Source organism: Rattus norvegicus, chromosome 7 (assembly GCF_036323735.1).
Source record: "Rattus norvegicus strain BN/NHsdMcwi chromosome 7, GRCr8, whole genome shotgun sequence".
In the NCBI taxonomy this organism is placed as follows: domain Eukaryota; kingdom Metazoa; phylum Chordata; class Mammalia; order Rodentia; family Muridae; genus Rattus; species Rattus norvegicus.
The window spans coordinates 134,855,311-134,882,041 of record NC_086025.1 but is presented as its reverse complement, the minus strand read 5'-3'; the positions used below and the strand labels follow the sequence as shown (position 1 = coordinate 134,882,041).

The 26,731-nt window shown below is 49.5% G+C and overlaps 2 protein-coding genes across 2 annotated transcripts; both read left to right on the top strand.

The window, feature by feature from the left end:
- The first annotated feature begins 1,265 nt into the window (after positions 1 to 1,265).
- Positions 1,266 to 13,626, top strand: Krt77 (keratin 77). Its single transcript, NM_001008807.2, has 9 exons — positions 1,266 to 1,903; positions 6,129 to 6,343; positions 7,356 to 7,416; positions 7,885 to 7,980; positions 8,796 to 8,960; positions 10,964 to 11,089; positions 11,199 to 11,419; positions 11,761 to 11,795; positions 12,220 to 13,626. Exons 1-9 carry the CDS (start codon positions 1,352 to 1,354, stop codon positions 12,486 to 12,488), a joined length of 1,740 nt encoding a protein of 579 aa, NP_001008807.2. The 5' UTR covers positions 1,266 to 1,351; the 3' UTR covers positions 12,489 to 13,626.
- Positions 13,627 to 21,504: 7,878 nt separating this feature from the next.
- On the top strand, positions 21,505 to 26,731 carry Krt1 (keratin 1). The gene is made up of 9 exons (NM_001008802.2): positions 21,505 to 22,140; positions 23,122 to 23,336; positions 23,646 to 23,706; positions 24,072 to 24,167; positions 24,320 to 24,484; positions 24,602 to 24,727; positions 25,142 to 25,362; positions 25,760 to 25,794; positions 25,883 to 26,731. The coding sequence occupies exons 1-9, from the start codon at positions 21,553 to 21,555 to the stop codon at positions 26,251 to 26,253; spliced, it is 1,878 nt and encodes a 625-aa protein (NP_001008802.2). The 5' UTR covers positions 21,505 to 21,552; the 3' UTR covers positions 26,254 to 26,731.

The window sequence follows — 26,731 nt, the reverse complement described above, 5'->3', positions numbered from 1 at the left end:
ACTTGGGAGTCAGTCCCAACGATTGAAAAAAGATTTATTGCATGAACACATAGAAAAAGAACATTTAAAAATCTTAGAAGAAAACATGCCACAATCTGCAAGAGAGGGATTTACATTTCTCCATGCTGAGCTGAGCGCAGGTCCTCTGCAACATTGTATAAAGACTTTTTCTGGCCCTATTCTGCTTCCTTCTGGTTTTAAACAATTGTGTCCATGTGGGAAAATCATTAACTATTTTTTTCTTTTCCCGGAAGCTGGGCATTTATTCTTTATCTTCATGTTCACAATTTTTATTAGTGCATTTTGGATGAAACCCACCAGTTATTTGTGTCCAGATGCAAACACACACTTCTGTTGGGCAACATACATAGACTCTCATGAATTTCACTTTAGGTCTCCTGCTGGGGACAGCCCTTCCTTCTCAGAGAACACACATGAGCCAAGGTTCCTTTCCTACAACTCCTTGATAAGTTCAGAATCTGAGAGCAATCCTTTAAGAACTCACTATTATTACCACTGTTTCTGCCAGGAGAACAATTTTATGCTGACCAATAAAAATAATAATACTAAATTCAAATTAAGGCTTGCTTTTCACTTACCTGTAGTCTTTACATATCCCTTAAAAGACTACTCTTTTGCTTTTTACAAAAATATTGTTGGTGTCAGTTTAGAAATATTAGAATAGAAGAAGATATATTGGGGTAGTTTTCCTCTGAGTCTAGGAGAAATTCATACAGGGAGATGCTCACAAAATATTTTCTACGCACACACACACACACACACACACACACACACACACACACACACACCAAACAAACAAACAAATAAACAAGAAATGCAAAACAAAAAAGCTTTTTCGTACAAGGACAGTCCTGTTACAGCAAGTGTCCTGACTCTCATCCTAGCTGTGGTCCCAAGGTCAATAGACACTTCATAGTTTTATCCTAGATCTCTCCGGCACACCCCAAAACAAACACCCCAATGCAACTTCTTAGGAATAGATCAATTTGAGATTTAAGGAGAAACGCTACAGGAGTTTTCAACACTGAGATCCTGAGAGATTGCTACCCTTTGGTCTCTCCGTAGTAAGAGATGAATGATAAATGATCAAGTTGGGGGAGTTTGTCTGCAATGCCATTTCAGCAACACATAGGTATGAGGTTTGTAAGCAGACACTACTGGCAGGCAAATACTCCCCTCCCTGGGTTCGGAAAATACCCAGCCCAGCAGTTGTGTATATATAGGGACCAAGCCAGATCCTCTCCAAGAGAGTCACAGCTCCTGCAGTCCCTGCTCTCTGTCTCCTTTTGCTGGGCCTTTGCTACCTGTGCCTCTGGTTGCCCTAGCAACCATGAGCCGCCAGTTCAGTTCTCAGTCTGCATTTAGCTCTAGGAGCAGGAGGGTCTATAGCACCAGGTCTTCATCAGGCTTTGGGGGTGGGAGACAGATTCTGGTGTCTGTGGGTCAGTCGAGGAGGTGTGGAGGTGATTATGGTGGTGGGTTCAGTTCCAGGAGTCTCTATAGTCTGGGTGGTAGTAAAAGCATCTTTGGGGGCCTAGTGGGGCGAAGTGCCAGTGGTTTCTGCCAGAGTAGAGGGGCAGGAGGAGGATTCGGAGGAGGATTTGGGGGAGGAAGAAGCTTTGGTGGAGGTGGCTTTGGGGGTGGCTATGGTGGAGGTGGCAGATTTGGAGGTGGTTTTGGGGGCGGATTTGGCACTAGCAATTTTGGGCTTGGTGGCTTCGGTCCTTCTTATCCTCCCGGGGGCATCCATGAGGTGACTGTTAACCAGAGTCTCCTGGAGCCCCTTCACCTAGAAGTGGATCCTGAAATTCAGAAGATCAAGACCCAGGAGAGGGAGCAGATCAAGACTCTCAACAACAAGTTTGCCTCCTTCATCGACAAGGTGAGTACCTTATGGGCTGGGAGAGTCCCTGGTGGCCATCACATGGCCAAGAGGGTCTCACCCTCTGCCAGAATGCAGCTACCACTGTACTGTTTAAGTTGATGGCAGTCACTTCTGCTGGTGTGTATGCTGGGAACTGAAGAAAGTGGTTAACCTAGGCTTTTAACCTATGCTTTCACCTGAGCATTAACATAAGCATTAACACAGGCTTCTGGGGCAGGGAGATGTGCTGTTAGTAGGAAAGTCAATAAGGGGCGTGGCAATCCGCCACAGATGCACACGGCACTCCTCTCACATCGTTACCCTTGTTCTACTCATTTTTATATACCTCGGCACCCACTCTATCAACTGTGCTTCCCACATCTGTCCTTTTACCCACCATCTATACACACCTATGTATCCTATACATTCACCCACCTACTCAAACAACCATCCACCATCCACCCATCTGTCTGTCCATCTGTCCATCCATCCACCTGTCCATTTGCCCATCCATCCATCTGTCCATCTATCCATTGTCCACCTGTCATTCATCCATCATTCATCATCCATCCATCTATCCATCCATCCATCATCCACCATCCATCCATTGTCCATCCATCCATCCATCCATCCATCCATCCATCCATCCATCCATCCGTTCATCTGTCCATCCATCCATCTGCCTGTCCATTTGTCTGTCCACCCATCCGTCCATCTATCCATCGTCCACCCATCATTCACCCATCATTCACCATCCATCCATCCATCCATCCATCCATCCATCCATCCATCCATCCGTTCATCTGTCCATCCATCCATCTGCCTGTCCATTTGCCTGTCCACCCATCCGTCCATCTATCCATCGTCCACCCATCATTCACCCATCATTCACCATCCATCCATCCATCCATCCATCCATCCATCATCCATCCACTTACGCACACATTGTTCATCTACCTCTCACTCATACACACATCTAGCTGTCCACTTATCTTCTCAGGTGCACACATCCATTCATTTGTTCTCATTCATCCACCTATCTCCATTCACCCACGCAATTCATCTACCTACCCACCACCCCACCCACCCATCCATCATCTGCATCCATCCATCTCTATTTCCATCCACCCACTCATCTACCATCCAGATAACCATTATCTACCCCTCCTGCCCACACCCATACACATAACCAACATGAATGCCTGCACCCATTCCCTGCTGTGCACTTATCTGTGTGTTAACCCACCCATTCACCTATCTATCGATCTACCTGCCTAACTGCCCTGCTCACATTCAATCCACAAATATTTTATTAGGTTTCCTGTATGCCACTGTACCCAAAAGCTATTAGGGCTACTGGGACACAAGCTAGGCTCTCAGGCAACTCCAAAATGGAATGGTGGGGAATTGTGACAGTTTACGGGAGATGTAGTAGTATGTGATACTCTTTGGGTCATTGGTAGCCCAAAGGCGCCTGAGCTGTGCCTGCTGGATACTAGGAGTGCTTTGCTGGGATACCCCAGGTTTACCTGGGTCTTGAAGACAGAAGAAGAACCAAACAGCTGTCAGACAGAGGATGTCCACGAAGCGAGGAGGAGTGAAATATGTGATCCCCTTCAGAGAATTTCAAATGTCAACATTTCTGGGAAAGTGATAGAAAGAAGGGATGTGGTGGTCCAGCCAGAGAGAGAGAGGCAGTGACAACAGCTAGGACGATGTTGGTGGGCATCAGCTGAGTTTCTAGATGGCAGGTCTTTTTGGGAACTAAGGTCAGTAACGTATAATGAGGCGTTATTTAAGTTGGCCTTTTTACTCCTCCTCCCCCAGGGCCAACAAAGGGCCACCTTGAAGCCCTTTTCCCTAATTCACATGAGGTTTTCCTCATGGTCTCTGAGAAGAGGTTGACAGACAGTTATGGTAAAAACCTTCCCTCTGTTACTTGCAGAGGAAGGCGCAATGGCCACTGCCTGACATCAGGGCAAGTGTTGGAGATGGAGCAGTGTGTGAGCAGGAGGAGGAGGGAGGGAGGGAGAGAGGGAGGGCCATGGACAACTCCAGGGTAGTTAGTTCAACAGGACCATGCACTTGTGTCTACTTCTGATCACTCAGGATGAGAAGCATGCTTAGTTACCATGGTGCCTGAGTGCAGGCAAGGGCCGGAAGGTTTGCCTGGAGCAAGGGCTTATCAGTGAGGGAGATGCTGTCAGGAGGCCAAGGTTGGCCAAGGGAGGAGCAGGGAAAACTGGCAAACAAAGTCCCACAGACTTCTGGAAATTAATCTGGGATTTTTCACTTGATCAAGGCTCCTGACAAGGACAGAAGCCTATTACATTTTGCAGCAGGGAACGGGAATTAGTGGCTTCATAATCTCCCTTTGGAGCAGGCCCTGTGAGGACAATGAGCCTTCAGGCCTCCGGTGTGGAAGAAAGCAAAGTTTTGTAACTGTAATTTCTCATCCTGGTTTCTGCTTCCCCTTTGGCACAGCCTGGGCTCTTCTCTTATAGTTTTGGTTGTGAGCCTATCCTTTAATGGCTGAGCCATCTCTCCAGCTCCTGGGCTATTCTCAATAGTACTGCAGAGGCATCCTTTCAAAGGTCAGCATCCTCACCTTTATAAATCCTCTGTGGAGTCTTGTGTCTCATTTGGAGTAAAAGCCACAATCCGAGAAGACGTCGAAGCCGCCACCGTCACCAAACATACTGCTGTAATGGGGTGCAGAAGTGACTTTCCCACTCCCTGGGAGTGACACCACAGAAGGAAGATAGTGGCAGGAATTTTTCGTGGGGGCGTCCCAAGCTGTGCTGACAAGTCTACCGTGAGGGCTGGTTGCCCAAGCCCTTGCTGTGATAAAGTCAACCAAGAGAGGCCTGAGAATGATGCTCCCAGGTCACATTCTTATCCACAGGGACTTGGCAGGGCTGGCTCCCTAGACAGGTGGAGTCTCAGGGGCCTGGGAATTCTGGGTGCCGTATAGTGAGTGAGCGCTTCATCACAGGAGTGTACGCAAAGTGCTGTTCTGACCCCACAAAGCAGGCATTTCCCATCCCTTTCATGGCTCCCCGAGCTATCTCTCTGTCTCTCTGTTGATGTGCATATACGAATGGATGTATATAAACGTATTTATGTAAAGTTGAGTGTGTACACATGCATTTGTGTACAGGTGAGTGTGTGAATATGGCTGTTTGTGTGGATGTGAATATTTGTGCCTGTAAATATGCCTATAGAGGTATATGTGCTAGACATGTATGTATATGTATATGTACATGTACATGTATATGATGTGTATGTATATGTGTATGTATATGATGTATATGTATATTATGTATATGTATATGATGCATATGTATATCATGTACATGTATGTGTTATATATGTATAATGATATATATGATGTATATGTATATGTAGTATATGTATACATTATACATGTATATATGTATATGAATGTGAGACTGTGCATGTGTGTGTGCACACACTTGCATTCACCTGAGGGAAGCATACTACAGCACAGCCTTCTCTATCACTGCATGGGAGCGGAAGATCCATCTGTGGGAAACTGGTCTAGGAAAGTGAAAGCTGGGTTTGGTGACATGGAGCAAGTGCCATGTATGCATTTGATCCACACCGCCAGACCTCTCCCTCTCTGTGTCCAGTCTTTGTTCCCACAGTTAGAGAAGGAAGAAGTGGTGAAAACACAGAGCCATTTCTGTGCTTTCTTTCCTAGGCGAGCGAAGGAAATAGCAAATTTGGGGCATATTTTCAAGTATCTGTCAGCCCAAAGCTCTTACCTGGGGCATCTAAATGCATTGCAGGATTTCAAAGAGCAAAAGCACGTGTTTAAAATTCTCTGGAGGGGCTATAATAGCATTTAAACAAGGTTGCTGTCTCAGAAACCACAGTGGTAGGCAGCAAACACAGTAGTGGATGGAGGGGCACCCACCTAAGAACATTCCGAGACCCGCTGTTTCTTCTGCATCTTGCCTTAGGCGTTGTTGCAATAATAAAGACGAAGGAAGTGGTGTTTGCTCATGTTGGCATGGGCAAATTAAGTGTGGTGTGAGAGGTCTGTTATATAAAGGGGTATAGCTGGATGAAACTGGCTGAAGGTGACCTAAGGAACCACATTGCCTCCCTCGCTGGCCAGAAGGCCCATCTCGAATTTCTGAGGTTTGAGTGTGCTGTAAAGCCACTGGTCTCTCTTCACACGGAAAAAACTGTTCTGAGCTCCAGGGGTGTTCTTCAGGTGCGCTTCCTGGAGCAGCAGAACCAGGTGCTGCAGACCAAATGGGAGCTGCTGCAGCAGGTGAACACGTCTACTCGGACCAGCAGCCTGGAGCCCATCTTTGAGGAGTTCATCAATCAGCTGCAGAGGCAGGTGGATGTTCTGACCAATGAGCAGTTGCGCCAGAACTCAGAGATCAGGAGCATGCAGGATATCGTGGAGGACTACAAGAACAAGTAAGGATCCGGGGCGGGGCAAAGGGGTCAAGGAGAAGACTGTCAGGGTCATGCTGCTGCGGGTGGGCCTGGGAGCAAGTGGGCTCTGAATTGTGTAACCGCAAGGGGCACCGTTTTACATATGACACTCCTGTGTAGGACAGCGGTGAAACCAGGTGTCATATGGATCAGGGAAGGGTAGAAGATGAGTGAACCCTACAATGAGTTCACCTCTCTGCCCGGAGTCTGCCCTCCTTGCTGAGTGCTCTGAGGAGTAGATCTGTGGTTCTTAAATTTTAGATGCATCCCGTTGCATTGGGCTCTGCGCCCGGGGCCAGTGGTTCTGATCTAGAGGGTCTGGGATGCATGCAGTACATATGTATGCACTGGGGACCACACTCTGAGAAACACCGATTGAGAAGAAATGATACTTAAGAGTTTTTAGCATTGGCGCTTACTAAGCACAATCACGGGCAGTCATGGTAGGGATGATGGTTGAGTTTCGACCAGTTGTCCACGAGCGACTGTCGGTGCCTGAGTGTCCTCTTCTATAGTCTCCCACCTCAAGGGTGCTTCTTGTGACATCACCTGGATGGGCTTACTGTGTTGGGCCATTGGAGGGTCACCTGTGTGAGTCTACACGGGAAAAATAAAACATTGGAGGTGAAGACAAAACTGTAGATGAAGTTTTTCTCTTAAGAGATTTAGTTAAGGGGGTTGTTACTTTATGGTCGTGATGGAAAAAGCTCGAGGGAACATCAGAGTAAATGCTAACATTTGGGGGGCATTCTGTGTGCACGTCTCTCAGGTTTCCTGTCTGGTCCTCACCCTGTTGGTTACGAGTTTTGGGAGCTACTTCTAGCCATTCATCTGCCAGAGCACCAGGCCCTGGCAGGGGGCAGCAGTGCTGGGTAGGGGGGGTTGGGTTCAGGACAGCGGAGGCTTGGGAGAGTAGTCTGGGTTTTCTGCTGGGAGGCTGAATCTCAAGGAGCCAGGTCAGCCTTTACAGCCTTCTTCTCATCTTTTTTCACAGGTATGAGGATGAGATCAACAAACGGACCAATTCAGAGAATGACTTTGTTGTTTTGAAAAAGGTAAGGGGGGAGAGGGGTCCTCGGGGAGCTCAGGATTGGGTAGGAGGAAACCCCTGGTGGTGCTCTGTGCTAGGGACAGGGTGACCTCTTGGACTAATGTGCAGTGTGCTCTGTCCAGTTGCAGGGCCCTGACACACGAGAAAGTCAGGCCCATACTACTGTGGCTCCGGTAGTCCTCTAGGCTTTGGAAATAGAAGTTAAGCTAACTGGCAGCTTTTAAATGTCAGTTGCATATAGCCTTGGGGACTTGGGAGGGGCCTAGGGAGTTGGTGTGGCTGACCTAGCTGTGGAGGTGGTGGTGTGCCTCTTTCTGGCTAGGAACTCAGTTTCTAGCTCTGACTTGAGTGAAGTGACGACATTTTTAGCCAGGAAGTAAATCAGAAGGCTTTTGCCACTGACCTGGGGGCAGCCAGAAAACTGATGGCCAGCAGTGCCTGAGTGACAAAATGGAGCACCTTTGTTACACAGGACGTGGATGCTGCTTTCATGGCCAAATCAGACTTGCAGTCCAGAGTGGACACGCTGTACGGGGAGATCAACTTCCTGAAATATCTATTTGATACGGTGAGTGCAGTCCTGAGGAGAAGCCCCTTTTCTTTTCCCACATCCCATAAGAGTGAGAACTGGAGAAGGCTCATCTTACCAGCCCCCTCTCCCAGTTGGGACATTCCCTCAACTTCAGTGGTTCTGGTGGCACTCATGGAGATGTGGGTGGGGACAGTGAGCATCTTGAGATCAGTGAGGGTAAAGCAGTTTCCTGTGCTCAGGCCACCTGGGGGATGAGGAGAACAACCAGGTTTCACACACTGTGGGAAGTCCACAGGACTCTGGGAGAACCCCATAGAGGACAATGGAAGGGATTCTGTGGTAAGGGCAAACTGAAGGACAGAGAGCAGGACAGTGAGCTCCCCACCCCCACCTGTCATCTGTGTCTAACACGGGGCTTCATGCTCTGACCTGACACTTGTGTCAGAAGCTCCACTTACCTTATGAGCTGTCCATCCAACAGAAGATTGCACGAATTAACTTTGTAGCCAAATGGCTCCAAACAGGATTCCTTTCCACTGATTCTGAGAACTCTTATGGCAACAAGGAACAACTGTGTTTGTCCAGGGCCTGGATCAAAGTCAGTGAAGCCCCGGCAAGGCTGGGCAGTTAGTACAAGAGAAGCTTGGTGGGGTCACGGGTTCCTTCCTCTTGCCAGATGCCTTGGCCTCTACCTTTAGTCAGAATACTTAAGGCCCTCCCTTTATATTTCATAGCACAGAACAATTAAGAGAACGTTCTATCAAAAGGTCTTCCTAGCCTAGGTTTCTGGCTTCCCTAGACATCCTTGGGGAGAAGGGCAGAAGGAGTGAACTGTATTCCATGTTTCACAGGAGCTGTCCCAGATACAAACCCATGTCAGTGATACCAATGTCATCTTGTCAATGGACAATAACCGCTCCTTGGACTTGGACAGCATCATCAATGCAGTGCGCACCCAATATGAATTAATTGCACAGAAGAGCAAAGACGAGGCTGAGGCACTGTACCAAACCAAGGTGAGCTTGGGTTTCAAGTTTGCATCCCCCTAAAATAACAGACAGTCCTCAAACTGCTATTGCCTCCTGACTTTAAAGTCTAACATGTCTATGATAAAAGACTTCAGAAATTATCTTTCTCTCCTCAACACTGAATATGACAGGATAGTTCCTGCCTGTATTGTTTACTTGTTTTTAGTTAATCCTTCTGGAGAACTCATTTTCCTAAACCCTATAAAAAGCATCAAAATAACTAACCAAACCCAGGTGTGCACTTTACAAACAGGTTCTTTTTTTTATTTTTTTATTACTTTTTTTTTATTAACTTAAGTATTTCTTATTTACATTTCGAGTGTTATTCCCTTTCCCGGTTTCCGGGCCAACATCCCCCTAACCCCCCCACCTCCCCTTCTTTATGGGTGCTCCCCTCCCCATCCTCCCCCCATTACCGCCCTCCCCCCAACAGTCTAGTTCACTGGGGGTTCAGTCTTAGCAGGACCAAGGGCTTCCCCTTCCACTGGTGCTCTTACTAGGATATTCATTGCTACCTATGAGGTCAGAGTCCAGGGTCAGTCCACGTATAGTCCTTAGGTAGTGGCTTAGTCCCTGGAAGCTCTGGTTGCTTGGCATTGTTGTTCATATGGGGTCTCGAGCCTCTTCAAGCTCTTCCAGTTCTTTCTCTGATTCCTTCAACGGGGGTCCTATTCTCAGTTCAGTGGTTTGCTGCTGGCATTCGCCTCTGTATTTGCTGTATTCTGGCTGTGTCTCTCAGGAGAGATCTACATCTGGCTCCTGTCGGCCTGCACTTCTTTGCTTCATCCATCTTGTCTAATTGGGCGGCTGTATTTGTATGGCCACATGTGGGGCAGGCTCTGAATGGGTGTTCCTTCTGTCTCTGTTTTAATCTTTGCCTCTCTATTCCCTGCCAAGGGTATTTTTGTTCCCCTTTTAAAGAAGGAGTGAAGCATTCACATTTTGATCACAAACAGGTTCTTAACCCCTACAACCTTTGTTACTTTGTTACTCTTACTTTTTTTAATTATAGCACATTTTTTAGTTTTCTACTTTTTTATGTGTCACTTAGAAACTTTAGAGTCACTTTCTGGGACTCCAAATATTTTACAACATTCCTAGCAGTATGGGAACTTAACTGGGTAAATATACTTGTCACTGTGCCACTGGGAAGTTTCGACAACCTCTTGAGTATGAACTGATATGTTTGAATGGTTAAGACTCTAGTTGAAGGAACAAAGGTTGAAGCCCAGTCATTGAGTTCTGAGTAACTAGGATGTGGTGACCTGCTTTGTGTATTTTAAAGACAATTCCAGTATCACTGACCTCGTCCCACAGTCTGAAAACACGTTCTGGGCTGCAGTGGATGTTGTCAGGAGACTGGGGAAGGAGAGCTTTGTCAGAATGCACATTTTCTTGTCAACTCTTCCTGAGGATGCCCTGGGTGTAGTCTGGTTGATAAGGCATAGGAGAGAAAGAAATGAGTATGGGTGCCTCTGAGGGCTTCTGAAACCAGCAGATTCTGCTAAGAGAATCTTTCTGGAAAAGGGACAAGGACTATGGTGGGCAGGTGTGTGGGTATGGGCTGTGTGAAAGTAGGTGCCTGAAAATGCTGGTAAAGATTGAGAAACAGGTTTGTCTGGGTGGGTTATGAGCCTGCCCAGACTGGTGGGAATGAGAGAGGAGGGAGACCTCCTATAGAGGGGTGTGTGTTTGTATGTGTGTGTGTGTGTGTGAGTGTGTGTGTGTGTGAGTGTGTGTGTGTGAGTGTGTGTGTGAGTGTGTGTGTGAGAGAGTGTGTGTGTGAGTGTGTGTGAGTGTGTGTGTGTGAGTGTGTGTGTGTACGTACATACGTACTGTCTCTTTTTGCTGCTCAGCTGAGGGAGTTTTGGGGTCAGTGTGAGTATGTGTGATCACAACTCTAGGTGGACTCACTCCAAGAGAGAGCAGCACAGATATATTTCTCTGGGAGAGCCTAGTGAACTGACCATGATGGTACCTCTGGCCCACAGTACCAAGAGCTGCAGATCACAGCTGGCAAACATGGAGATGACCTGAAGAATAGCAAGATGGAGATCTCAGAGCTTAACCGCAATGCCCAGAGGCTGCAGGCAGAGATCGCCAACATCAAGAAGCAGGTGGGACAGGACTCAGGGTGGGCTTACCAGACATGCCACCTCCCATGAGACCCAGGTCAGATTCCAGGAGCTCAACACCTCTGTGCTCCCCCACCCGTCTTGGATTTAGATCGAACAGATGCATGGATCCATTTCGGATGCAGAGGAGAGGGGAGAAAGAGCTCTCCAGGACGCCAAGCAGAAGCTGCAAGAAACGGAAGAGGCCTTGCAGCAGATGAAAGAGGACCTGGCTAGGCTGCTGAGAGATTACCAGGCACTGCTGGGTGCCAAGCTGTCCTTGGATGTGGAGATCGCCACCTACCGCGAGCTTTTGGAGGGCGAGGAGAGCAGGTGGGTGTACAGCAGCCACGTTTCATGGGTCAAAGATGAGGATGAGTCCATGGAGTAATGAGACTGGAGAGGCCTTGCTAGGTGTTCCCTGGGAAGGTTGTCCAGGGTGAGTGGGCACGTTCAAGTTAGGATGTATAGGTTACGAGGGTAGGGAAGAAGCCATGGCTATCAGCCCCCTTCTCCCAAGCATCGTGCTTCTACCCTAGTCAAAGCTGGGTGCAGCCGTGTGACCCACAGATGCTACAAGGCTGCATGCCAGTGCTGGGGGACACCTCTGCTCTACCCTTCCACCAGCCTCTCCGCTCCTAGGATTGACTGACGCGTATGCTTTGATTTCACAGGATGTCGGGGGCTCTGCAGAGTCAAGTGAGCATCTGTAAGTAGCAGAGAGTCCAGGGACAGGAGGTTGGTTGGTGCTGGGCAGAGAAGGGTGGGCTGGGCCCGGTTGCTTTTGTTTTCTAGTCTCATACAAAAATCAAAATACAACACAACACAAAACAAAACAAAACAAAAAAAACACACCAAAGTGAGCAAGGCCTACTTTCCTTGCTTGAGATACTTGACAACACCGGGTAGAGATCTTTAGGATCTGTACTCTATAAGAACTGAGCACAGAGGGCCTGTCTGGCTAAACAGGGGCGGCACGCTTTACTTAAACGGATGTCTACACCCTTCTGAAGTGTGTCGTTGACTTCCAATGCCTGTTTTCAAAGGGGGAGGGCAGGTGCTCAGGGCTGGTGCTGCTGGGTCCCCTTGTTGAGTTCTCCTGGCCGTTCTGTGTCTGTCCTTTCCTGGTCCAGCGGTGCAGAGTAGCCAGGTGACCATTGGCGGCGGCGGCGGCTCAGGAGGTTATGGCGGCGGCAGTTCGCGAGGAGGCGGTGGTGGCGGCGGCAGCTCCCGCGGAGGTGGAGGAGGAACAGGCTCCCGCGGGGGAGGCGGCAGCGGAGGCGGCGGGAGCTATGGCTCCAGCAGCAGAAGCAGCAGCAAATACAGCGGCGGTGGCAGCTCCTCCCGCACGCAGATACTGCAGACCTCCACCCACACCTCGCGCAGGCACGTGGTGGAGTAGCAGCCGGGGCCCCTGCACTTCTAGGGTCTTTTCCCCCAATCCCTCCCGGACTCCCTCGCCTATCTTTTCCCAATGGGTCCCAGCAAGTTTCTAGGTGACTCAGACTCTAGGAAGAGACAGACACATGCTCACTCAGTCATCCCTCTGCTGGTCTTGCTACTGTCCTGATCCTCAGGGGCTTTGCCCAGCAATGAAGGAAATGATCTTGGTGAACGACTTCACTGAGATCCTCAGTCCCAGGTCCCCGTTCCTAAACTGGGCTGCTAGTAAATAATAACCCACCCCGCAGCGGCCTACTGCAATCATTATTCCAAGGCAAGTTTACTTAGTGAGGGGGAGGTCTGAGCCAAGAGCCTTCGGGGCCACTCATGCTCTTTCACCATGACAGCATGGGTAGGCTTGTTGTTCTGATTCGGTACCTGTAGGCCATACCTGTGCTGACCTGTGTTATCCCCTGGTTAACAGTCCTGCCGGGATATTTCAGTTGGTATGGGGACTTAAGTCCTTGTCAGAGGAAGACTGTCCTTAGCAGTGGGTGGGGATAGGATAAGGTAGTCAATCAAGTTCTGTTTCTGTCCTCTCCCTTTCCAGCAGCCCCTTGCATTTAGAGCCAACCCCTTCCTGAATCCCACTCCAAAAGGCTCTGATGAGAACACGGGCACCTGCAGGGCAGCCCCACTCCATGCAAGTGTCTGGGCCTGGGGAATGAGAGTTGCAGCCTTATGTCAATCTGGAAATGGCCTGGGTATTTGCAAACAAGCCAAGACTCATTTTCAGATCTCCTTTGTCCCTTGTGTTCTGATTCCGAGCACCTTGTCAGACTTCGTCTCCTAATTTAAAATTTAATTTACAGTTCTATGAAAAATACTTGAGCTGTGCTGAGGGGGCAGGAAGAGGAAAGTGCCAGCCAATGAGCAGTCATGAGAGAGGGAATGCTCCTTTGCTTCCTGTTCCGAGGACCCTTTCACTTGCTTGCCTAGTCCCTACAACCGCTGAGTCTATAATTCTGTCCGGGAGAGCTTCTCCACAGGTGCTGCTGGGTAATGCTTGTGACCTCATTTCCTGGTTGGAAGCTTAACTCTGAAGGGCTTGGCAGTTCTGTTTTTTCCTACAATAAATTTCTCTTGTGATCTCCGTATATTGTGTGGCCAGAAGATGAGTTATTATTTTTGTCAGTTCTTTGAAATTAATCCTAATTTGAACAGTTAAGGCTTATTTTTCTTCTCATGTGAGTATGGGCACATGTGTGTGCAGGAACACATGTATGGGAGTGTGTGTGTGCAGTTGTGTGCACATGCCCACATGCCTATGGAGACAGAGGACATTGGCTGTCAGTTTTGGGTGTCATTTTTCTTTTTCTTTTTCTTTTCTTTTTTTGGTATGTGTGTGTGGGATGACAGGTTCTCTTACTGGCTTGTAACTCACCAATTAGGCTAATTGATTGGTTGGCCAGTGAGCCCCGTGTTCCCACCCTTCTTTGCCCGTCCTGATGCTAAGATTGTGAGTGTGTGTCACTATGTCAGGCTTTTACATTCTGGGAGAACACCCAGGTTCTCATGCTTGGAAGCACATCCCCGCGGTGGTACCATCGGCACCCAAGGGTTATTGCCTTTATTATTTTTTATTGCCAAGTGCCATCTTGGAAAGGCCCGCAAACTCTCACCCTTACTAGTCTGTAAAGTTGCTCATCCTTCAAAAGCCAGCTGCACAGTTGTTCAACAGGATCATTTGTGTAGCTCCTATAGTGGTTTATTATGGGATGAGATCAAACTGGAGAGAATCATTGTGCAGCCGGCAGTGGCAGCGTCACTGAGATGCCATGGAGAACGGATAGACTTCTGAATCTTGAGGTGCTGAAACACAAATGACATACTATGAGTAGGGAAAGAAGGTTCAGAGGGAAGAGAAAACCGAGTGTGTGTCTCTTTGGGTCTTCCAGCTTGATGGCATAAACAAGACCCCTGAGGACCCAAGCAGACTGGAATGGTGGAACTACACCGGGGGTCATCAGAGGGTAGAGGTGGCTTCTGGAGGTTGGAAAATGGTCGAGGGCTTGGAGTTAAAGCAGGGACAGATGTGGGCAGGGAGCCAGGTAGGGCTGTCTGGACAGGAGACTAAAAGACAAGGGGACAGACTAAACTAGGAGGCAAGGGAACTGAGGCACATTCAAAGGCCAGAGTGGTTTTAATAGGTGCTTTATGACCAACACATTGTAGAAATGTGTGAAGTGGAGCAAACCACTCCATAACTGTATCCTATGTGGAATTTCAGAGTCTGTCTGCAGGTACATCATAAGATTTTCATCCCATGAAGGAATATAGACAGAATTTAGGTATGAGATGCATTCAGTTCAGACTACAACCTATATTGGTTAAAAAGTATTTGGCGGCACACCTGACTTCTGTCTTGGCCTGTGGGAAGCAGGCTAAGAAGGGAGATGTGAGCAGAGGGATTGTCCCAATGGAAAATGAGAAAGAGGATATGGAAACAGGGCTCTGTATTTGAAATAAAAAGCCAAGAGCCCAAGCAGTAGCCCAAGGAGAAGAGGGTAGACAGCAATGAACATAAAAATGATTGACAGCGTTTAGCTGTTGGTGAGAACACATTAGTCAACAGGGCGTGGTGGTGACTGTGGGAACCAGGAAGAGAAGCATCAGGAAGAGGAGTTGTTCAGGCCCTTCTGTTGTGAGACCACTCTGGGGGCTCTGAATGCCAAGATTAGTAGCAGAGAGCAGCCCCTTCAGTGAGCAGTGACCAGGACAGTAGTGGTGGGCATCAGAAGCCTGGCCATGAAAGGAAAGGCTGGAGAATCTGAAGAGAAGCCCAGGGAGGAGGGAGTTGGGTTTGTTATCTGTGGATATTTGAAGAGCCTGCCTAGGCAAGAAGGCTTGGCCCCAGCTGATGACCCAGTTGGACAGGCGGACACTACAGCAGTTTTGGTTCCAGTGAGAGACACCATCTATTGACTATGATGAGAGAGGCCCCCTGGGGGAGTTTTCAGGTTGCAAGCAATGTTGACTGACTGCTTGGCACCAGGTTGAGGGAAGTCACAGGGGCGGTGGGGATGTGCCCATGGGAGCATTCCCCATCTCTGCTGCCTGAAGAGTGCATGAGGGAGAGCCAGAGTAGATTTGTATGTTTAATGGGAAGAATAAGGTCAGACCCCAGCGAAGGCTAAATCAAGTAGAAGACAATCACGAAGTCAAGATCGTCAAATAAACCTGAGGGTTTTTTTTGTTTTGTTTTGTTTTGTTTTTTGTTTTTTTGTCAGCGGTAGACCCATTAGAGGGTGTGGTCTGGGATCACTCATGTGTACGATGCTCAAAGGGAATTCAGGGTGACTTTGGGAAAAAGCATCAGGACAGGGTCAATCATAGAATATCTTTCCCATCCTTCTGGGCAGGATTGCCCCAGAAAACACGGCACTGCCTTTTCTAACCTCAAAAGACTCGACTATCTTAGTCAGAGGGGAGTGGAAGCCTTGAACTAGAAGGAGGGAACCAAACACCCCAGTTCTAAGGTTGTGAGCAAAGAGATACCTCAGGCCAGGGCCACAGGAAATACGGGGAGAAGAGGCAAGGAAGGACTCTTAGAGTCTAGATGTTTATGTTCGGGGCTATAGGAAGCCCTGTAGAGCTGGAACAATATATACCAGCACTGGGGTGCATCAGAAGACTAGAAAAGGTTTCCTGGTGTGGCCAATGAAGAGTCTCATCAGGGCCAAACTCCATCACATCCAGGTCATCCCAGTGAAAAGAATGAGCAATTCTATAAATGAATTCTATAAAATGCCTAGCTTGCATTATCTTATTTGGTTCCCACTGTCCCTTGAGAGGACCTGGAAGATCCCAGTGCGGGCTTGATGGGATATCCCACAGTGCTGAATGAATTATTGGTTTCCCATAAGGCAGGTTGTCAGAAGCAAAGCCAGCCCATCATCTATCACCCATCAGATACAGGCTGGCAAGAACTAGTGTGGATCCCAGGGGAGCATTGCCAGCTGCTCCTCCCCTCTCAGAGGCTGTGGCAGGGCGGGCCACAATAGAAATCTAAATTTAATTCCACCTGCTTCTCAGCTGCAGAGATTTTTATCTAGGACACGGTGAACAGGAGAAACAGCCATTGGCTCACTGACGTTCTAACTCCATCTGACCTTGGGTGAGATGTGCGTGTCTAGGCTGGGAAAGTTCTTGGTCTAAGGCGGAGTCATATGCCTAGCCCTTTGGCCCAGGATGTATCTTCGAATTAAAGAGCCAGGTGCTCCGACGGTCCCTCCTTCAAGCTGTCTGTTATAGTTCCCATGGCTTTGCTGGACTCGATGCCCTGGTTTTATCAGCTTTCCGATCAGTCCAGGAAACTGGATGTCTTCAAGTTGATCAGTGCGCTGTTGCTGGGTTGGGCTGGGAACTTGGGCTGTTGGGAGGTTCTCCAGAACGAACAGTCATTTCCAAATGTCCCAGTGCTAAGCCTGGAAGGCCTTTGGGGGGCTCCAGTGGCAGCCTGGCTTCCAGCCTGCTGCTCCAGCATGCTGAGTCTGGCGAGCTTGGCTCCAAGCCAGAGCAAGCATCCTCTGGTTTCACCCAGGGTTCCTTGCATCTAACCCTGCCTCCCTTCCATCACAGGTACTGGCTGCAAGCATCATTTCTATGGGATGCAACATAGGGATGTCTATCTTCCCTATGACAAACCTAAGGTCCTTACAAGTCCTGGGGAGTCTCAAGAACTTAAGCCTTTTTTTTTTAGTATTTTGATGAATTTCAGCAAGGGGCTTGCACCCAACATTTCCCAATGATTATATCAGCTTTTGGGTCCCTTCCGAAGGTAAGGAGGGCAGAGTTTCCTCTCTCTAGCTATCACCCACACCCTGCAGCAGTTTGTAAAGCAGGTAGACTTAGCCCCTGCTTTACAAACGAGGAAAGTTAATCCCACAGTTGGTAACCTGCTTAGCGTCATACAGGTAAAAATGTGCAACGGGCAGTGTGATGCCCCCCACCCTACCCCAGCGAAGACTGAGGCAGCATCCACAGCCTCTCTCCTACACGGGGCTTTCCTCTCTGGTCTCTGTCGACTCCCACACTGCCTAGCAGCGACTCTGAGGGGCTGTCTGCTTTGCTGCCTGCCTGCCTGCCTTCAGTGGATCCTTGCACCCTTCCGCCTCGCAATAAAAAGCCTCGGTGGTGGCCGCTCCTCAGCCATTTATCAGCTTTCAACATCTCACCCCGCCTCCCCATTGTTTGTGACTCCCCTGTACTCCTCCCAAGCTTTGGCTCTCCCCACTCCCCTGAAATTTCCTTCTCCCATAGCCCTGCCAGAGTCCCACAGGGCTGGGTGGCTTGTCATTGCTTGTTACTCTCAATTCTTTTCTTGGTCCCATCCCTCAAAAAGCTCTCAAAACATCACCACACCCGCCCCTGTTGTGCCCCAAAGCTTCTCTTGGCAGAGGTGTGGGGGCGGGGAAGGGAATGCGGTCAGCACGTACTGTTGGGATTATCTCTTCATTGGCCCCCCCCCCTCCCTCCCGCAGGAGGCTGAGAAACCCCTATGGCGAGGAGGGTTAGTTGTTGCCGAGCAAACACACAGACAAAAGAGCAGAAGGGCCAGTACCACAGCACAAACCAAGTTTAAGGGGAATGAGCCCAACAGAGTAGCAGCATGGTGTTAATCAAGGAACCTCCTCGGAGGTGGTGAGGTCTGGGCTGACCCCTGACGATCTGAGTGGTTGGCTGGAACCGGAGTCTAGAGCAGTCGCTAGTCGTGAGGTTTTTTTCCTGTGGTCCCAAAGCCTGTCTGTGGGATGAGTTGCCAGTATGAGAAAGCCTCACTGGAAAGAGAAGGGAACTTGGAAAATGCAGAGGGACAAAGAGACAAGGAGGAGGAACTGGACAGAGCACGGGGAGGAAGGGTCACCTCTTGGGGTTGAGCAGAGAAGGTATAGGCAATGTGGGTAACACAGGACAAGAGGCATGTGCTCCAGAGTTGGCTTGTCAGTTACCACCCGGGTGACCCAAGGCACACTTTTCAGACTCTATGATAAGTCAAGCTTTCTTTAAAGTGGGGCCAGCATCTCTCAGCAGCATCTACATGAGATGTAGCACGTGACAGCGCTTGGCGCCTACAGAAGTTTGGGCTGCTTCTCCCCTCCATTCATGCCTGTGTTTTCTAAGTGTGTGGCTTACACCTTCTGTTTCACAGATGTTTTAACCGATCCCACATCCTAGGACAGCTTAGGGAGGGACTGTGGCTCACTAGCAATGGTACAATTCCTACCCTGTGGAGTTGAAAGTGAGGGGGAGGAAGGGAAGGGGGGAGAGAGAGAGAGAGAGAGAGAGAGAGAGAGAGAGAGAGAGAGAGAGAGAGAGAGAGAGAGAGAACAGGGGGTCATGATTCAGAAACTGAGCATCCCTAGGAACTGACTCTATGACCCGGGCAGATGTCAGTTACTTGTTTGTGTGTCCTCACTTCTGTGGTAGGCAGGGTCTATGGTAGAACCTCTTGAGTACCAGAGAGATGAGAATAGTCCAGTACCACTTGCTGTCTCTCTGTGCCTCTGCTCCAGGATAGAAGGAAAGTCAGCAGAAATCCCAGGGTCTGGCCCCACATGTGTCTTGTTCTAGCTGGAGTGTGTTAAGGAAGCCACAGGTTTTGGGGCCTCAGCTTTCAGCTTCATTTACTGGGTTTTCAACATGTGGAGTTCTCAGGGCAAGCTTTGGTATGTGTCCCGTGGGAGCTGTGCACTTGAGCTAGGAGTGATTTTTGTGTCTTCTGGATGCTTCCAGTTCCTGCCTTTCCCCTTCTCAAGATAAGTACCGGAATGCATCTGCCATGCTGTAAGCTGTCACCATTGCCCCGTTCTTTGTTGGTTGCTTAGGGAAGCAGGACTCACTGACTGGCACACATAGGCACATACACATGCAAGCACACACAGCATGCATATGCGCACACACACATGCACACACAACACACATATGCACATATACACGCATGCATGCACCTAAGCACTTGCACCCCCCTCCTCCCAAATGCTAGAAGGAGTCGATCATGTCTCATCAGGGAGTGTGCTGAACTAAAAGAATTTGATTGCCTATTAGAAGTCGATTAGGCAACCGTCATTAGCACACCAAGGGCACTCTTGTCCCTATTGTTCTCAAGACCCAATTACTCATTCCCTAAAGAGATGGTTAGTTTAGCAGTCTACGGGTGTCAGCACTAGGACAGAGTTCCAGAAGAGAGAGTGCTGTGCAACCTGGAGGGCTGGAGGACAGAGGCCAGGCTGGGGTACTTCTTGGAGGAGGCAATGGCAAATACTGGTACAAGAGAAAGCAAGATGGATAGGGTACAGAGTGTTGTCACAGTTCCCGGGTTCAGAGCTGACAAGGATGGTCTTTACAGATGCCTCCTTTCCCACAGAGTTTATTTGTACAGGGAAAACCCCCATGCATTCGCAGGGTTGCTTGGAGCCAGAGCTCAGAGCAGGTGCCTCCAGAAGGTGTCTTCCACTCCGTTTGCACTGAGAGTGGGGAGCACGCCAGACTTCTAAGATGATCATCTGTGAAGGTTCTGGTCTTTCCAGATCTCAAAGTTACTACCGATCGAGTACTGCTCTTCAGGAAGGCTTCAGAACGGGTGTGATGCATGCTGGGTACACTAGCACCAGGACAGAAGCAGAGTCTCCCTCATCTTCAGGTTCCTCTTTTCAGAGAGATCTGAAGGAATCTTTCCAGAGTTTTCCAATGTGCCAGGAGCCAAGGACTCAGAGCCTGCCTTCTGTGCCGAGACAGCAGCAGCTCAGCTGTTCAGTTTCCCCCCAAAGCACACAGGAGAATGTGAACTCGCTTGCTGGGCTAACACACAAAATGTGTGTTAGGACCTGACATACAATCCTTAGCTGGGCACTCTCAGTCACACTCCAGATGGACACTTACTACCTAAGATGATGTGAGGGAGCTTTTCAGACCTCATGCCTCTCCGTTCTCATTTCGAAACGAGTCTCGAATTTCTATGGACATTAACTTATGGCATATAAGCCACAAAACACTTGCTGGTACATGAGGAGTTCCTGACTGGTTTTAGCTCCCCTCCACACCATTTCCTCCCATACCCGACCCCCCGTTATCACTGTTGTCACCGATTCTAGAAACACTGAGCTTCTCAGGTTCAGTTATCCAGATTTTCATAACTGCTCCCCCTTCTAAACCCACACTTACCTCTTCTGTGGTCTAACGTGGGGTTTGAACCTGTCACGCCTCAACTTCCCCACTTCGCTTGGCATGGCATGGATTAGATGCTGACCCACCTCACAGCTCCATGTGCTTTTTACACTGGTGTTTGTGAGCTGCCTATTCTCAATTGTTGGCCTCTTACGCCCGCTGTTCCTCACTTGAAAAGGGACAACCAGGAAGCCAAGGAAAGAACACACTGTTCCCTTCAGGTGCTTCCAGGCCACCCACCCCTCCGTCCTGCTTAGTGGCAGCTGCCCCTTCTTGAATCAATCAGCGAGGTGCATTTGAAAACCTATTCTAAAAAACGCTGGGTTTCCCTCCAGCCCTGTGTCAGGAGATGTGGTTTGGTGAGCTCTGGGGATTGAAGGGACAGTCTCAGAAAAGGATGAGAGCTCCTTCAGGGGATCCAAGCTCTCGTCAGCACACCTGCTGCTCAAGGAGCCCACAAAGGCCAGTTGTGCCGCAGGTTACAAAATCCTATCGAGAATCACCTCGAAGCCAATATGGGGGGAGTGGGGTCCCGCTTTCTCAGAGCCCCAGACACCTTGAAGAGAGATCCTGTCTGATAAAGCGATTGCCACACGAGCCGTTCTTGTCTGCACAGCAATTTTGAGAGCCCATCCTGGGAGCTAGGTGTGTAGTGTTTATCGGATTGTTGAGGCTCGTAAAAATCTTGTATGGCTGCAGGCAAGCCAAACCCTTTGCAGCCTCTGCATCTCAGGCTGACTCTGAGGACCAAGCCCAGTCTCCTCTCAGTATATAAGGGCACGGCACTGGGCTCAAGGCAGAGGAGTTCTCAGCTCCTTCCGCTTCTTGTCTTTGCTCTTGCTTCTCTCTAAGCCACCATGAGTTTTCAGTGTAGTTCCAGGTCCCTGTGCCGGAGCGGTGGTGGCGGCGGCGGCAGGAACTTTAGCTCAGGTTCTGCAGGCCTAGTCAGCTTCCAACGCAGATCCACCAGCAGCTCCATGCGCCGCAGCGGCGGAGGAGGAGGTGGTAGATTTTCGGGAGGAGGCTTCTGTGGGAGCTCTGGTGGTGGCTTTGGAAGTAAAAGTCTGGTCAACCTCGGAGGTGGCAGGAGCATCTCCATAAGTGTGGCTGGAGGTGGTAGCAGCTACGGTGGTGGCTTTGGGGGCGGCAGCTACGGTGGCGGTAGCTTTGGGGGTGGCAGTTTTGGTGGAGGTGTCGGCGGTGGTTTTGGTGGTGGTGGTTTTGGTGGTGGCGGCTTTGGTAGTGGAGGTGGTTTTGGTGGTGGTAGATTTGGGGGTGGTTTCGGGCCTGTCTGTCCCCCTGGTGGCATCCAGGAAGTGACCATCAACCAGAGCCTTCTGCAACCCCTCAATGTCGAGGTGGACCCTCAGATCCAAAAAGTGAAGTCTCAGGAGAGAGAACAGATCAAGTCGCTCAATGACAAATTTGCCTCCTTCATCGACAAGGTGAGTTCACCTGCTTGGAGTGCAGAGAGCTGGCTGCTCCCAGGTTGTGAGACTGAGCAGGAGGAGGGGTGGGCTTAGCCTTACGGGGTCTGCATTTGATGCCTAAAGGACATGCTGTGGGATGGAACTCTGGGACCTACGTGAACAGCATTCGCAGGAGCGATGGGAATGAGTGTGTTCTTTACCGGACAAAGGGACCCTGAGGATGAGTGTGGCTGACATTCCACTGCATTTTCACTGAGCTCTTGGACTAAGTTGGGCTCACATCTCCTGACTGGAGATTACAGAAGTGGGGCAGCTGGAATTTTCTAGGGTGCAAATAAGAAACTCACAAGGGTTTCACTGGTCACAGAGAGGTGTGACTCAGGATGCCCTGAGAGGGAGCAGGAAGGGTGGAGTAGGTCAGCACTGAGCATACTGTGCTCTCAGAGGGATCTCTGTCCTCTGGCAATTTCCCACAAGTATTGGACAAGGAGGAGATTTTAAAAAAATACACACACTCCAGGGTTCAGTTCTAGAAAGCCACGATCTACTTTAGACTTTTCTGCTAATTTATCAATAATGTCAGTATATGATTAGCCATGTTAAATTCCAAATCCAATTTGATGTTTTCTTGACATACTTTTGAACTTGTGTGTGTATGTATGTATATATAATATATATATAATATATATGTATATAATATATGTCCCTGTGATGTAAATGCCTATCTATCTAAGAACAATCTTGAAGCATCACGTATCCACTTCAAAGCATCATGCCAATAATTTTATGTGTGTGGTGCTATTGGCAATATGCAGTTTACTTCCTTCTAGGGCTTTTCTGCATCATTTGATACGGATTCCACCTTGGTAAACTTCTCCCTACATCTCCTGCTGTCAAACAGGAATTGAAGTTCTTTGTAGAATGTTGTGCTAGTCTTGAACTGTGGCCGTTAGACCCCATCCCTGCATGTGGGGTAAACTGGTCTTCTGTTTTCAGGTGCGCTTCCTAGAGCAACAAAACCAGGTGCTACAGACCAAATGGGAGCTGCTGCAGCAGGTAGACACCTCAACCCGGACCCAAAACTTAGATCCTTTCTTCGAGTCATACATCAGCAACCTCAGGAGGCAAGTGGACTCACTGAAGAACGACCAATCACGGATGGATTCCGAACTGAAGAACATGCAAGACCTGGTGGAAGAGTACAGGACCAAGTAAGAAAGCCTGGTCAGGCGCGTTTGCTGCGGAACTGAACGGTTTCCGGGACATGGATGTGCTAAGGCTGTGACTTGTCGTGTAGCAATGGCTTTCCCTCAGTTAGGGGCAAATCAATCAGGCATTAAAAACAAACAACACTTCTTCATATTCTCAGAACATAGACAGGCTGAATGGTTTTAGTGCTCAGAAGGGGAGGCCGAGATGACCCCACTCATAAAGGGAGGCAGGGGCTCCTTTATCCCAGAACACTGAGTGTCGGGCCGCAGGCTCCTTTACTCACTTAACCAGCCTATCCTTTCTTGCAGGTACGAGGATGAAATCAACAAGAGAACCAACGCAGAGAATGAATTCGTGACCATCAAGAAGGTGAGTCCTGTGGTGCGGGCGGAGCTCATCTGTGAAACAATAGATAAAGGTCATGGCAAAGGGCAGCCATGTTGCAGAGAACTAGGCAGCAAGCCTGCTGGGTGTCTGGGGTTGGCCGTTTTCTTTCCATGGACCTATGCGTGTCCCAGTGCTCGGTTGCTTCATGCAACCTAAAGCAAGAGGGAGGCAGGTTCTCAGCTCTTTGTGGCATGTGAAGAGAGGGAACCATCTAGAACCGTGATGGAACTGGGCAAAAGGGGAGTAGACCCCCAACTCCATCTCTACTTGGGAAACCCCTTCATGGCTAGAGAGAGGAGGCCTATCCTGGAAAAAACCATGTCTTTATGATACCTCTGTTCCTCTAGGATGTGGATTCGGCTTATATGAACAAAGCAGAGCTTCAGGCCAGGGTGGATAACCTCCAACAAGATATCGACTTCTTCTCCACACTCTACCAAATGGTAAACTCTTGAAATTCAAGCAAGGCAGCCTACCTCGAGTCTTGACCCCCACTGCTTTGCAGACTGGAAACCTTCCTTCCAACCCCCAGTCCCCAGTCCCCCAGACCACCCCCCAAGATTTTGTTTTTTAAACTCTGTATCACATCCCGCAGGAATTGTCTCAGATGCAAACTCAAATCAGCGAAACCAACGTTGTCCTGTCCATGGACAACAACCGCACTTTGGACCTGGACGGCATCATTGCAGAAGTCAAGGCCCAGTATGATAGCATTTGCCAGAGGAGCAAGGCCGAAGCCGAGACCTTTTACCAGAGCAAGGTAAGCGCCTGCATGCTCAGCTGGTTCCCTGTTGTGTCCTGTGCTTGTTGGTGTGTTTGTGTGCTGAAGCACACTGGTTTCTATCCATGTGTAATGGAAATGACTTGCCACCTCTAGTATGAAGAGCTGCAGATCACTGCTGGTAAACACGGAGACAGCGTGAAAAATACCAAGATGGAGATTTCCGAGCTGAACAGAGTGATCCAGAGACTTCGATCTGAAATCGATAGCGTCAAGAAGCAGGTAACCCTCAGATACACAGAATGGGGTGACCCTGGGGCCTTTGGGGACTATGTCAGCTTCCAGAATCCAGCTCTCATGAGGGATACTCTTGAGGGAAATTTGAGGAGATGACACAGTAGAGAAAAGATGGTGGTCACATTGAACTAGTAACCGGTGACCTTAGGAGTTGAGGGATGAGGAGAGGTAGCCAGAGGTTTTGTAGTTGGAATGCGGTAAAAGAACTTCAGAGCCTCAGGTCAGGCTTGGGAGAAGCAACTAAAACCTTTCAAGTATTTTAAGGAACTCATGACAGTGGCTAAGCCCGGGGTTCTGTGCCTCAGTGTAGCTGAGGTATCGAGGCTAACACGATGGGAAGAGTGGGGTGACATGGGGGACTGCGTGCCCGTGTAACTCGCTGTATTCTTCTTCTCTCAGATCTCCCAAATGCAGCAGAATATCAGTGATGCAGAGCAGCGTGGTGAGAAAGCACTCAAAGATGCTCAGAACAAGCTGAATGAGATAGAGGACGCTTTGACACAAGCCAAGGAGGAGCTCACCAGGTTGCTGCGTGACTACCAGGAGCTGATGAACACCAAGCTGGCCCTGGACATGGAGATCGCCACCTACAGGAAACTTCTGGAAGGAGAGGAGATCAGGTGAGGAAGGTTCCTGGCAGCATGGTGACTTCTTAGGGATTCCTTGCTGACTGCCATTTGTCTTGGTTTGGGAAGATCACTACAGCACTAGGCAGGAGCGAGGCCTTGGGCTCACAAGTCCTGACTTCTTTTCTTTTACCTTCTCCTTGCTACACTGTTACTTTTTCTGATTTGCCCTCTGCCTGCCTGCCCATTGCTTCTCCTATGAAATGGAGCAATTTATTGAGGCTGGCCTGGGTCTCTTGTCACAGCTGAGCCACAGGGGTCTGACTTAGGGGGATCGCTCCCTGCTTGGACCTAGGCTGAGAAAAACCGACTTGGGAGGGCTGGGGAGAAGTCTGGGATACGTCCCTTGGGGGGCTGCAGGTACTGAGGGGCTTGGTTTGTTTCCCCACAGGATGTCTGGAGAATGCACCCCCAACGTGAGCGTGTGTAAGTACAAGCGGATTTCTCAGGGCTCTTGGCTGGGTGGGGGACGGGCGGGCGCAGTGGGATGGGATGTAACTGAGGCTCTCTGCAGCTGTGAGCACCAGCCACACTAGCATGAGCGGAAGCAGCAGCCGAGGTGGCGGCAGATACGGCTCCGGAGGCGGCGGCGGTGGCGGCAGCTACGGCGGCGGCTCCAGAGGCGGCAGCTACGGAGGTGGTTCCGGAGGCGGCAGCTACGGAGGTGGCAGCTCTGGAGGCGGCTCCGGAGGCGGCAGCTACGGCGGCGGCAGCAGTGGGGGCCACAGAGGTGGCTCTGGAGGGGGCGGTGGCAGCTCCGGAGGCAGCTATGGTGGTTCCTCTGGGGGAGGCCGGGGAGGATCCAGCTCCGGTGGCGGCGTTAAGTCCTCTGGCAGTTCTAGTGTGAAGTTTGTTTCCACCACTTACTCCCGAGGGACCAACTAAAGAGGTGCCCACCACACCATTAGCTCTCCCTTTCCATCAAGGCTAAACGTGGCGGGCAAAACCAAAACCAATTGCACCAGCCTTATTAGAGAAAAGAGCTATGGTTAAATGCTCAGATTAGGCTTATTTCCCCCGCGCTTTCTTTTCTGCTCAGCTTGCAAAGAAGTTTTCATATTAGTAGCAGTCTGAGTCCCCTGGTAACAACCCCACTCTTATGTTTTGCTGAGAAACAGCTTAGAGCTGCCATCACCAACATGACATTTCAAAGAGGACTTCAGATCCAGAACTTTGCCTGGCACGCCCAGAGCACTGGACTGCCCCTTAGCATCCTGTATCCTGCAGCACACAGAGCTGCTTTTGGTTTTGTACATAAGGTGTTTGCGAGTGTCTTTTACGGAGCGCTCTGAACAACCCCTCCCCTGCCCACCCTGCCCCATTTCTTTGTTTTGCTGCAATAAACTGCATTTGAAACTCTCAA